The sequence below is a fragment of the Suillus discolor genome (genome assembly GCF_016758755.1).
Source record: "Suillus discolor strain FC423 chromosome Unknown F5147scaffold_42, whole genome shotgun sequence".
Taxonomy (NCBI): Eukaryota; Fungi; Basidiomycota; class Agaricomycetes; order Boletales; family Suillaceae; genus Suillus; species Suillus discolor.
Genome location: NW_024541289.1, coordinates 342,064 through 355,170, shown reverse-complemented (window position 1 = coordinate 355,170; position 13,107 = coordinate 342,064). Strand labels below are relative to the sequence as shown.

General features: G+C 46.0%; 4 protein-coding genes across 4 annotated transcripts; 1 reads left to right on the top strand and 3 right to left on the bottom strand.

The window, feature by feature from the left end:
• Nucleotides 1–37: 37 nt before the first annotated feature.
• Nucleotides 38–1,641, bottom strand: F5147DRAFT_746662 (concanavalin A-like lectin/glucanase domain-containing protein; the record flags this gene model as incomplete). Its single annotated transcript, XM_041439868.1, has 10 exons — nt 38–311; nt 361–463; nt 512–533; nt 589–775; nt 906–1,009; nt 1,099–1,122; nt 1,174–1,221; nt 1,274–1,304; nt 1,361–1,422; nt 1,534–1,641. The coding sequence occupies 10 exons, from the start codon at nt 1,639–1,641 to the stop codon at nt 38–40; spliced, it is 963 nt and encodes a 320-aa protein (XP_041290811.1).
• A 4,580-nt stretch (nt 1,642–6,221) lies between these two features.
• Nucleotides 6,222–7,206, bottom strand: F5147DRAFT_580226 (terpenoid synthase; the record flags this gene model as incomplete). Its single annotated transcript, XM_041431531.1, has 3 exons — nt 6,222–6,492; nt 6,545–6,696; nt 6,751–7,206. Coding segments are annotated over 3 exons (879 nt in total), but the record flags the coding sequence as incomplete, so codon positions are not given.
• Nucleotides 7,207–10,934: 3,728 nt separating this feature from the next.
• F5147DRAFT_272867 (uncharacterized protein) lies at nt 10,935–11,346 on the top strand. The gene is made up of 2 exons (XM_041428974.1): nt 10,935–11,200; nt 11,254–11,346. The coding sequence occupies exons 1-2, from the start codon at nt 10,979–10,981 to the stop codon at nt 11,263–11,265; spliced, it is 234 nt and encodes a 77-aa protein (XP_041290809.1). The 5' UTR covers nt 10,935–10,978; the 3' UTR covers nt 11,266–11,346.
• A 449-nt stretch (nt 11,347–11,795) lies between these two features.
• On the bottom strand, nt 11,796–12,989 carry F5147DRAFT_272843 (ER lumen protein retaining receptor-domain-containing protein). Its single transcript, XM_041428973.1, has 6 exons — nt 12,866–12,989; nt 12,743–12,811; nt 12,523–12,679; nt 12,209–12,466; nt 12,060–12,155; nt 11,796–12,000 (listed from the first exon to the last, which is right to left on the bottom strand). The coding sequence occupies exons 1-6, from the start codon at nt 12,885–12,887 to the stop codon at nt 11,964–11,966; spliced, it is 639 nt and encodes a 212-aa protein (XP_041290808.1). The 5' UTR covers nt 12,888–12,989; the 3' UTR covers nt 11,796–11,963.
• Between the last annotated feature and the right edge of the window lie 118 nt (nt 12,990–13,107).

Sequence of the window (13,107 nt, the reverse complement as noted above, 5' to 3'; positions counted from 1 at the left end):
AATGAAGTCAGAATGTACACGAGCTCGACATAATCTCTCAGAACCGCCTCCGGCTCTCGTAACCCAAGCCCCCAAATGCAGAACCACCATAACCCCTCCTCTTATTAAGCGTGTAGGTTTTATACCCATACGAAGCACCTGCACAGACGGCCACAAAGAGCAGTATTTTGAAGATAAAGCCGAGCCACGAGCCGCCCTGCGACTCAGCTCCGGACTTGCGTGAGAACGTACCCTTCCCACTGGCGCCAAACTTGTTGCGCTGCGCATCAGAGGCCGACAGAATTGCGGACCACGTCGTCACAGAAATTACACTAAGGAGTGTGTCAACGGGAGGCACCTGTTGGCGAATGCAAGACGTACTCATGTGAATCAAATACTTCGCCTGTCATTGCGGTTATGCCGATGTATGGAGCGGGGGGAAGACTTATACCCGTGAGGCGGAAACAGTCAGACCAGTCATCCCCTGTGTGTTTGTTAGTGTTAATTCTCCAATCAAAAGAAATGTACGCACAGGCTCGATAGTGGACCTTGACCTATCTTACAATTGCGTGAGAAAGAGTGACTGACAGTGCAAGCATCCAGACGCACATCAAGATAGGTATCCTTCACGTAGGTGATCTTGAGCTTCGTGATCACGTTCGTACGACGGAAATTGGCTGAACACGAGCCTAGGCTGTTGGCCTCACCATCATGCGCTTGGTCGTAAGGCGTCTGACCATCTCCCAACATTGAAATAACGCGGGGAAAGCCATACGGATGCCGAGAGTTTGCATAACTGCATCATAGGTGAGAAGGGCAACGTCAAACATAACGGTTCGGTGACTTACGTGTCCAAAAAGACACCAAGCCCTTCGAAGTTATCTGGGAGGGAAACTGATGTCAAATCAAGGTAACCATAGTAAGACTAGAACTGACCTTTACTACCGAAGACAGGACCTGGTTCAGCTCGGTCCTTTGTGAGCCAGATAGCCATTCCATCTCCGTACAAGTGGGTTGATTCACCAGTGACCTAATAGCCTGTTTGGACACGCTGAAAAAATCAGAATATTGCCGCTTACTTTAAATTCTACCTCAACAATAAAATTGGAAGCAGTCAACTGGCATGCGTGACCAGAGCCATCCCTAATGCAAAACATGAATTAAAGAGAAGCTTGGTTAACGTGTCTAGCGCACCATTTGAGATGGGCGAGCGCGTGCGAGACGAATATGTTTGTTGGTGTTCTACGTGATGTTAGAATACAAGAGGTCGCTTTTGAAAACCGACTGGGCTCACAATATATGCATCTGCACCGAAATCCCACCAACTGAAAGTTAAGTAGGTGTAAGACTGCATCTTGAGGACATAACATCTCTGTCTCACCGATTTTGCAGGTCCTGATCAATGTATGGAGGAAATATTGAATGCGTCCGAAGCTGTATGGTCTTGGATGGATGAAAACAATGAGATATTCTGGCTTTGTCCACTGACAGAGAAGTGAAGCAAGCCCAAAACAAGGTTGTTCCTGCTCACACGTCATAAATGTTACAACTCACTCGGTCAATTGTTTTGTTGTTCACCGTCGTGTCCGTTTTACCGAGGACGCATGGGAGGCTTGTAAAAAGTATATATGCAAGATAGCATACGGAAAAGTAGCGTATCATTGCGACTCGTAAGCTGAAGAAAGAAAGTGGAGGTCTCAGAGTCGTGTGCGGGATGCTTGCCGCAACCTACTCAAGCGCCGCGATGCCGGTATGCTTCAAAGTCCGCCGAAAATGAAAACATGTACAAGCAACACGTTCAAGTGGACTCAGTCATGCACCACTAGAATGATATCAATCGTAACGGCGCGGGCGCCAGTCCCCGATTCCTTTGGATCGCCTGCCGAATTGTTGAATCTTGCGTGCTGATCTGTTAGTCAGTGAAAACATCATTCATTTCTCAAGCGAATCTTGCTGTCGAAAACTCTATTCGATTGAATCCAACATGATGTGCGTGCCAAGTGCGTGCTAATCTGTAACAGCAGTCAGTCAAAGCCACGTTCGGTTATTCTCGTCGAACGCAAAGGTATGAAGGACTCTGCCCATCCAAGCGAACACCCGCATACATGATCTTCCATTAGTTGGATTTGGGGACTACGACCGACTACCTCGTCACACTCTCTGCAATCATGGTCGGCTCGCCGCAAATTCTAATTCTCGTGGACTAGCAGTATTCCATATGGACAGCCACACTATTTGTACCTCACTATCACTGGTGGTTCTCTTCACGACGCCGAGGCTTGTTCTTTAGTTCTTGTTCCAATGCCTCGACACCAGCCCCTTCTTTCGAATGATCTTCAATGTCACGTACACCTACTTCAATGTTGGCTGAAGACATCAATTTTCTTCTACTTTTACTGTATACAAGTTGAATGACATGAGGCCTGATCCCGAGGTCTTCTATCAACGCTACAGTAATTTAATCGGGAGTCCGGTTAAGGCGTCAGGAAAATTTGTATAAAAGTGAGCACATCCATCAACGCCGCGACGAACTGTACATCGTGCGATCAAGCACTGTGCCAACGCGAAAGAGATAAGACTCACTATTGTGACATGCTCAGTCCGCCAAGTTCATCTGGACTTTCAAGGTTCCACGCAGTACGTGGAAGAACTTTTGGGCTGTACAAGGCGCAAAGGTGAGTCGTGGGGTTGAATTTCGGATGCAAAGCGAACGACTCATACTCACAGCAGGCTTACACAGAAGGTTACCGCAGCATACGAGGCCTGGTGGATTGCTGCTATTCTTACAAGGATTGCCTACGGTCCCACGAGCTGTGCGGTGACAGACATAGATCTTGTCAAAGCTGCAACGACTGCGACGACTCGGAGGAATGAGAAATGCATGGTTCGTGCTAGGTTATATGGGATGTGTCAAGAAAAACAGTGGCTCTGATTCTGCTAATAGCGGTCTTGCTCTTATATCCTATCGGAAAAAAGTTCTTGGAAAGTAAGTTTGGCACTTGTATCAGAATGGGTGCGCTTTCCAGCGGACTTCAGGCTAGAGTATAGGCAGAACCGAAGGTTGGCGGATAAACAATCCAGAGCGTGTGGACCGTAGACCAATGCATACCTCAGTGGACGTGATGGAGGTAGGACTGCCGAGGGAAAACATTGAGTATTGAATGTCAAGATGTCCGAGACGGAAACTGGTGACGACTGTGACGACACCGGATGTTGTGTCGAAGCGGCCAAGTCACATCTGCAAAACTGTGAAATGAACGCATAATGGATCTGTGCCGGTACTAGGGCGTACATATGCATCATATTGTTGGTGGTTGGGTAGCATCATGAGATTATCGAAGAACTGCGGAGGATGAGGAGGAATAGACTCAGGAGGTACGAGGTGTGCTGCTGCCTGCTGGTTCGGAGGGCGTGCTGATGAAGATCCATTTAGTGCGAAAGGATTTGCAAACCCGCCAGGTGCTGCAGACCGTGCTCGGACTGTCGGTTTGAAGTCCCAAAAAATGGAACATTCGATGCCGAATGAAGCTCACGAGGTATACACCTCACTACGAGAAGACTGGGAAATCAAAACAAAGCCCTCCTAGGAGTCGGGGAATCGGATACCAGGTCATGAGATGGACACAGAAGACTTCTACTCAGGGTCCATGATGTCCAATTGTCCCTCAATTACTGTACAAGTGTATCCGCACTTCCACCATTATTTGCACATCTTCAAGTGTCTTATTACACACAGACTCTCGACGGTCAAAAATTAACAGTCACAGCAAGGCATCAGTAAATCGATGAATCCTTGTCCTTGATCTAAGAATCTAAGAAGTAAAGTACGACGGTTTTCGGAAACTCTCGGGCGCTCGCGTGGCTTTCGCCTATTTCGCTAAAGGCCATGTGGTTTGCGCTTAGCTCGCTTAAACCTCTTTTTGGAAACTCGCGTGGTTTTGTCACGTGTTTTCGAGCGCCGACTCAAATAGCGTCGCCAGTTGGGAACTTAGCACGACGTTGGTAACTGTATATGTACATGGCATTAAATAATGAAAAAGATGTGTTTGAGCAGGGGAAGGCAGATGAGGTTTTCCCTACTGTAATTGTTATGGTAGTATCTGTATACATACATCAAATAATGAAACAATGTATAATACAATTACAGACAGGGGGAAAACAAATATATGGTGACAGGAGATGAATGACAGAAGGTTGTGAAAAAATAAAAATAAAAATCAAAGGAGACACTGAAGACTGTGGACTCAAAAATGGGAGAATGGGAGGACATAGAGACAGGAGATGGGAGACAGGAGACGGGAGACGGGAGACAGGAGACAGGAGACAGGAGACAGGAGATGGAAGACTGGAGGATGTAGGAGACAATTGAGAGATGGGTAGGTGTCAGAAAAAAGTTAGGTACCATTGTAATACTGCCGGATTACAAGTTCGGCTCGGCACCTTAAGAGGGCCTTACAATGCATTTTAATGGGCCATTCTGAGGCATGGCGAGGCGTAAGGTCATCAAAAGGGCCCTTATAAGGACACCCTCCAAATAGAGCATTAAAATGTCTTGCAAGGCCTTAAAACCCCGGGAACTTTTTTCTGGCAGGCAAAGATGGGAAAATAAATACATTCAATGATACTGTTATATATTTTGTAATTTTGTCAGAATCCTGCTCAAAGAATGTAGAACTGACTGATCTTACTATGTACTTTATGTGGTGGTAGGTTGTACTTTTAGTTTTTTTGAACTGCTCATAAGTGTATTTTCAAAATTATTCAAAATGCACAATTTATTAGGATGCAGCCTGAGGCCAGGAAGCCAAAGGAGGGCGTAGCCCTCCTTGGCTTCCTGTGACGAAGGAACAACACTCATTTTCCTCCCCTGAAGGAGCACGTAGCACTCCTTCGATTTGTGCCGAAGGCACAACGGGCGTGAGCTCGTCTAAGAAGTAAAGTGCGACGGTTGCGGGAACGTTCGGGCGCTCGCGTGGTTTGCGCCTATTTCGCATATTTCGCCAAAGGCCATGTGGTTTGCGCTTAGCTCGCTTAACCTCGATTTGGAATTCTCGCGTGGTTTTCTCGCGTGGCCTTTGAGCGCCGACTCAATCTCCTTTGCCCATTAGAACAGCACCCATGTTTATTCATGAAATTTGAGTGTTTTCCTGCAGGTGTTGTAGCAACTGTATATACACAAAGTAAATGGTCAAAATGAGATGGTGAATGACAAAAGGTAGTGACAAAAATAAACAAATAAAAAGGGAAAAAGAAGGGAAAAGACAATGGAGAGACAAAACCTGGGGAAGGGAAGAATTGGGAGATGAAAGATATAAGAAAATTGGAAAATTGCTGGGAGAATGAGCAAACAGGGAGAATGGGGAGTAGATGGGAGACGGGAGACGGGAGACGGGAGACGGGAGACGGGAGACGGGAGACGGGAGACGGGAGACGGGAGACGGGAGACGGGAGGTGGGTAGGTGTTGGAAAAAAGTTAGGTACCATTGTAATACTGCCGGATTACAAGTTTGGCTCAGCACCTTAAGAGGGCCTTACAAGGCATTTTAATGGGCCATTCTGAGGCATGGCGAGGCAAAACTCAATGTAAGGTCATCAAAAGGGCCCTTATAAGTGCCTTTTAATGGGCATTCAAATATTATCTTACCTGTTTAAAAGCCCTTATAAGGACACCCTCCAAATAGAGCATTAAAATGTCTTGCAAGGCCTTAAAACCTTGGGAACTTTTTTCCGACAGGCAAAGATGGGAAAATAAATACATTCAATGATACTGTTATATATTTTGTAATTTTGTCAGAATTTTGCTCAAAGAATGTAGAACTGACTGATCTTACTATGTACTTTATGTGGTGGTAGATTGTACTTTAAGTTTTTTTGAACTGCTCATAAATGTATTTTCAAAATTATTCAAAATGCACAATTTATTAGGATGCAGCCTGAGGCCAGGAAGCCAAAGGAGGGCGTAGCCCTCCTTGGCTTCCTGTGACGAAGGAACAACACTCATTTTCCTACCCTGAAGGAGCGCGTAGCGCTCCTTCGATTTGTGCCGAAGGCACAACGGGCGTGAGCTCGTATTGAAGTATAGCACGATTGATTCTGCTCTCTCCGAGTATTAATTTCTATACTCTGAACAAATACAAAGACAGGATATTACTGCGAGTAGTAAACGTAATAGCTAGCGCTTCACTTCAAGAGACTAACATAGAGAAGATTGAAAAGTACTAGAAGAAAGCTATCCATATCCATCAAGATGACATCTCCGACATAACCTCTTCCAGCTTGTACCTTTTCAAGGTAGCATGGAATTTGACATACCCATCGAAAAACGCGACATAAGCGTTATATGCCACAGGACGCGGCCTTAGAAATTCGAGGACATTGTGATATGCTCGTACAGTTGTTTCGATAAGCTCAGAGAGAGCGTCCTCTTTGGTGAGAGCACGAGATGCTGCCATAAGTGACAGGTAGTTGACGGTTTCGCATTCGATCTCCTCTTTGTAGTATGACAATATATCACTAAATCGTGGCAGGTTAGAAAGGTTAATACAAAAATCATAAATTTACTTACTTTGTGTGGTTTATGACTATGGCTAGATCCGGCATACATTGAACGTATTCCCGAAGCGGGAGTGTGGAAGGGAAAATGCAGAGTCCGTACGCAGTCGACAAGCCTGATAGCAGCCTAGAGAACTCGGGGTACGAGGGAGCCTGCAGCGAGATCTGTTCACACAAAGGGGTAAGGATCGAAGTTACCTCTATGGAGAAATAACATACCGGCATATCTTTGGTCTCACTGTCAAGTAAGCTGGAAGTCATGAAGTCGAGCGAGGACGTGACGATCAAATTTGACACCGTCGCGGAATAATGGCAAGTGACCTCCCGTATGAGCTCATCAAGCGCATTCATAACTGGATGCCCCTGTGGCTGGCAATTCATGAACCGCTCGTTGAAACGGTACAAATGCACTAGATCTTCTGACTTGGTCATGTCGTCGATGCAAGTGCATACGGCGGTGAAGAGGCAGATCCATATCTTGGTTGCATGGTCTGGGAGGTGGATGTAAGCGTTGGACATTATGGCCACGCCAACAGCCATGTATGGCTGGATGGCGTCCATTGGATAGCCACGGTTGATGGCTTCCTTAGAGCATTCGGATAACCACGCTTCGTCGAGTGTGATATTCTTATATTGCAAGCCGCAACGTTGAAGAAATTGGGCGACGGAGTGGCGGATGCCTGCTAGAGCCTATTCGCCATTAAAATGAGGACATGAAAGCGTATCAAAACACAAGCACGTACTACTTTGCCATCGAGGGTGGATGTGGACAGGTTGTTCATGATCATTGTGAAAACTTGTAGAGAAGATTGGTGGAGGAATGGCTGAAATGGACTGCATGTACCCTGTACTTATACTCTACGGTGTACGTCGATTTATTGAAGAACAAGAGTCTTGTATGCTATGCAGGGCACGTCCCGGCACCCGAGACTACTTACAAGAGTGGGAAGTATTAGTGGTCGCTAACGTTGTTGCAATTATAACCGGAGGTCCTTCGCGCCCGATAGAATCAGATGACACATGATGCAGACGCTGGTCCTTTCGAAGCGGCAACGTACTATGTAGGGGGCTCAACAAATAACAGTGCCTCCATCGCCAATCTCACTTGTGGAAAGCGTAATTTTTTAGGGATTGTCGGTCCGCAGTGCTATAATAACTGGGCGCTCCGAGTCCATCGAAGGCTTGAAGCGAAATGTAACTGCCAAAATAGTAGGAATCAGTGAACCGGTAAGTTCTTGCTATATAGCGGTTACGTTAATTGCGGTGCTTATCATCATGGTTTCGTGCCAACCGGGTTCAGCAGATTAATTAGAAAAGTGCGCTGGTGACTTGCTGGCCGCCGAGAACCAAGGCAAGGCAGCGTGTGACTGAAAACCTTTTGTGCCCCAAACATATTTCGTTCAATGATAAGTCTGAATACTTGTCCAACGCTGGTTCATAAACAGCTCTCTGAGGAGTGGTTGGTTGAATATGAATTGTATGGTAGCTTTGGGGAGAGCACTCGGTATCTTCAAAAGCCCTAGCCGGCGCTGCCTCCGTAACAGGATCATCGAAGCTTTTTAGGAAACAACTTGAACAATATCTAGAGCCTTTCGTGATAGAAATTCTTTGATATTAAGCGCAGAGATTTACCTCAGATAGTAGCCACAGCACCTACTAGTACCCAGTTGAGGATTCAAGCTCAAGGTTTGACTACGAGAGACTGCTCACCAGGTCAACCGGTATACGGGCACAGTCAAGCATTGCAGGCTAGCACACATACCAAACATCATCATGATCGCAATCTCTCGGTCGTAGTGAGACGTATACAAACATGCATCTACTAGTAAGCAGAGCCGAGGAAGCCCGGGAGGGCCGGACAAGTCCATGCACGTGAATGAAGTATGATGGACCGAAGTGTAACCGTGACGGCACGCATCAGTAAATTCACACATTTCTTGGCAGACCTTTTTTCGAAAATTAAAACTTATTTTTAACTTATTGACACTTATTCACCTTTATTCACTTGGCTGTTTGTTTTCACAAGTCAAAAAAGGAAGTGTATGACACACAAGTGCCGAAAAGTAGCATAAGATCAAAAAAGTCAGTTCAAGTATTCGAAACAGAAATAAGTACAGCAAGTAAATAAGTAGTTCAACTTGGTATGTAACCCGCGGCAGGTAGTAACTCGTGACCCATGTATTCATGTACTAGACATATGGGTGTAGGTACAATGTATATCAGTAGTAGCAACACAATAACGAGATCGACAGACTCACGAACTGTGAACAGCGGGAAATGACTTGGATCAGCGTGGCTTGAGCTCGAAGGGGGATCGACAGACTCATGAACTGCAAACAGCAGGAAACAACTTGGATCAGCATGGGTCTTGCTCGAAGGGGGATCGACAGACTCACGAACTGTGAACAGCAGGAAACGACTTAGATCAGCATGGGTCTTGCTCAAACGAGGATCGACACACTCACTTCCTGCGAGCGGTGGCAATGACTTGGATCAGCGTGGCTCGAACTCGAACAAGGAGGGTGCTGGAGGGCGCCAGGTATGGGTGCTGGAGGGTGCAGTTGGGCATGGTTGGATTGGGAGGATGCGAGAGATGTGCCGGGGGGTGTGTGGAGGGCTGCAGTTAGCAAAAATTGAAAGAACAATTGATAGATGCACGTACAGTACCCAAACCCAAACTATACAAACCGATTCCTTCAATCTGCATGAAGCTAAAGTCAGTATGACAAAGATGGGCGCATGCAGTTTCAGGATTTGTCAAAAATGAGCGCTGTGAACCATCACGCGTCACGTGTCATATTTGAACCACGTCAGTTTTTCACACGAAGTTCACTCTCAACGTTAACGTTCAACCTTGTCTGACTCTCAATCTAACTTCCATGCATCATCTCACATACCTCCATACCTCAGTGTCTGAAACTTCACTCTCATGGTCTCGCACCCTTTCACACACCTCCCAGTAAGTTTTTTTATTTGTTTTTTTTTCCATTTTACTAAAAATGTCTGTGTCTGAAACTTCGCCCGTCCTTTCGCATGGCCTCCAAGTAAGTTTTTATTTATTTGTTGTATTTTCTTTTACTAATAATGTCTGCTTGCCTCAGCATCTGAAACTTCGCCCGTCCTTTCATGTACCTCCAAGTAAGTTTTTTTTCATTTTTTTAAATTTCCCTTGACTAATAATGTCCGCTTGCCTCAGTGTCCAAACTTCGCCTGTCCTTTCGCATACCTCCAAGTAAGTTTTTTTCATTTGTTTTACTTCCTTTTATTAATAGCGTCTGCTTCATTGCAGTCTGCCGCTTGCCTCATGTGCCGTCTGCCTTGTATGCCGCCTTTCATTCCTTGCATCCCGCCTTTCACCCTCTTCAAAATTTGCTGCTGCTGGCTCCCCATTCTTTGAGTTCGTTTCTGCATCTAGTCGCCACTGCCACAAGTAGTTGTATTGTTTCCCCACTAGTACTTAGTAGTCCTATCATGTAATTATCCTTGAATGCAATATTTTGTCATTTTTGTCGAAACAAGTGTGAAATAAGTAGCCCCAACTTGCACTACTTGCAATGTGGGCTATTTTACAAATAAGTGCCAAAAAAGCCAACAAAAAGTTTGAAAAAAGTCGAAGTCAAGAGGAGGCATCTACTTTTTCGACTTAAATTGCCTTGTGGCAAGTTGATGGCAAGTTGGTGTCACTGTTCTTATGAATGACTTTTCCGCTCCTTTTTTGGAATTACCCGGCAGCAAGTTGCAAAAAAGGAAGTTCAAGCAATGTGTGAATTTACTGATGCGCTCAGTGACCTGATTGACAATCTAGCGGGAAACATCTCTTAGCCTACGTGACAAAATCTGCTTCAAGTTAGTGCCCGACATGGGTAGAGGGTGCCCTGGTAGGACTCGCATGGGTCGGGACTCGGACTCCTAGTACAGCAGGGGTGCGGGTCGGGTGGGTAGCACCCGGGCATTGTATATAACTTTCACTTCAGTGTTCGAGCGCTCAGTGGTTAGTGTGGGGGGCAGAACTACTTGGGGTCAGTTCTGCCGGTTACAATGCCATTACCACCGGGAGAGCTGGCAAAACTCTAGGCTATGCATGTAGACTATGTGTACGATATGTCACCCCGTCTGAGTGTAATGATTTAATCACCTTAACCTCATTGTTCGACCGGCATATATGTACCCGATCCAACTCGTCAAAATGAAAAGCATCAGGGAACTAGCCAATCTGGGGCTATTCCACGTAGAAGTACTCTGGGGCCAAAGTCCTATACTCCCGCTCCTCGTACCCACATTACATCTCGTCTTTATTTTTATTTCTTCTGTTTATTTCTGTTGCACTAGAATATCTGGACAGCACTTCCGTTGCACCTTCCTGCTTTCCATTGCTCTGTTGTTACATGCTCAACTACTACTCCCCTGCATCTGGTGCTTGCATTTTTTTTTTCATTCCTCATAACTAATGGACCAATTGAGCGCCCCCTCTAGCGTGCTCTCGTACCGTCTTACACGAGCCCTCCCACACCTTGTGCTTGCCGCCACCCATGTCTGGACTGTCTTGTGCCCCAACACCTCCTGCCCACTCATGCGAACTCCCCGATACTGTCTCTATCATTACATTCATGATTTAAATTATTTTATGCATGGGGCAGTTCAAATTCAATATACTTATTCTTCGTATCAAGTGAGTTCAGCAGGCAAAATTTAAGAATTTATTGATATAACAAGATGTACTAGCTAATACGTTAGTCGACGAGTGGGATGGGCATCATTTCAAGCCTAGTGTTTAAACGTTATGTTCTATCGATTTCAAACTGTTATCATACCTAAATTACATCCTCGCGAGTACCGGATGCCGTGGTGTTCCGCCAAGGACCGAGCATCGCGGTAGCGTATAACGTCGCGGAATTAATGCTCGTGATCTTATCGAACCTCCGGCACCATGTATCTCTGATCCGCTGTTCAACGTTGCAACTTTCAATCACAGCTTGGGAAGGTTATTGTCTTGAAGCAAGTTCGAAGGCTTCCTTGTCCGAGCTTGCCCCGCCGACACCGCCGGAGCCTTTGCCATGGCCAATTCTTCTCCCTGTCAAGTTATATGGTTCATCATAAACTCCAAGCATTGTCCCCAGTGTCGACGACGCTGTGATACACGATGTTTAGGACGATAATGATTATCACTGAGGATGGCTAGAAACCCTGGCTCAATGAATGCTCCAGTGGAAGGATCCGCGCTGGACCCTGACGCCGATTCAGCCGAGACATGTGACATGCTTAGGCCACTAACGAACTATGAGCTACGGAGGCGATAACTCGAATATCTCGTTTGCTATGCACTGCAAAATTCTATGGTCTCCGAAGCATACGTGTATGTCCAAGAGCGGTTCGTAGTAGGCAAAGCTCTGATTAATGACATGTCAGACTCCGATAGACCAAAATACGCCAACTCATGCCGGAAGCTCGAACTTCTGACCGTGGAGGACTCTGGGAATGACGTCATTGGTAAGCGTACATTTGGCGCAGGAATCATGAAAAAAACGCACTTTGTAAAGTAGACGTAGAAAAAGTCGAGGTAAAGCCCGGTTTGCACCAGTCCAGCTGTGACAGCTATGGGATCCACCACGTCCTCAGTAAAGTATCTGGAGGGTAAAATCGTTCAGTCATGAACAAAATCCATTATACGCGTGCGTACCTATATATCCAGTTGGGAAGGTACAGAGCACGATAAAGACCAAGAGCGGCCAGGTAGTGCGTTGTAATTGTCTCTGCCTCGCCAGTACGCTGCAACATGAACAACTGGGGGAAAATCGCGACAGATTCGAGATATATAGAGAACGTCCAGAGAATTTCGGTTGGCTCGAATGCGTAGTTGAATATCAGCGAGAGAACGAAGGATGGCCCAAGGAGATATTCAACCTTGAATGTGTCAATGGAGGGGTCGTGCGTTGGACTGTCAAAATCACGGTCAATATTCATGCAAAAGGCGGACACCAAGTGAAAACACACCGGAAACGGTACTTCATGAGGTAGAGGATATAACAACTACTGCTTATGAAGAAAACCTTCATCACGAAGTTGTAAATGGACACCCAGCGGAATAGCAGGTCAATGTAGCGTGTCACGAATACGAGGGCGTAGAGAGCCTGTGTCTTGAAGGAAATACCTAGTAGATATACAAGTGACACGCCTGAGCAACGACAGATCAGCAAATCCAAAGCAAACCCACCCCTGCATGACCTGGTCGTCTGAATCTTCTGAATAAGGATGAATATAGAGGCCAAGTGGGCCAAATCCCCTACAACCACGATCTGTTAGCTTTCCAGATAGCTTACACAGCGCGAACGCGAACCAAACAACCGAAAAATGTTCATGTTTTGACGTGTCCACTCCTATATCCTCCAACAACGTGCTGCAGTTCTCCGAACGATGGTCCTAAAATTTGAGCGTCGTGGAGCAAGCGTAGGAGATTAACGTGCCGACGTGTTCAAACAGTTGTTGTCATGAGGCAAAATATTCACACGCCTTCTCTCCTTCAGTACACAGCAGGGCACCCCACCAACTACCTTTATTTCATGCTAGACGACAGCTTCT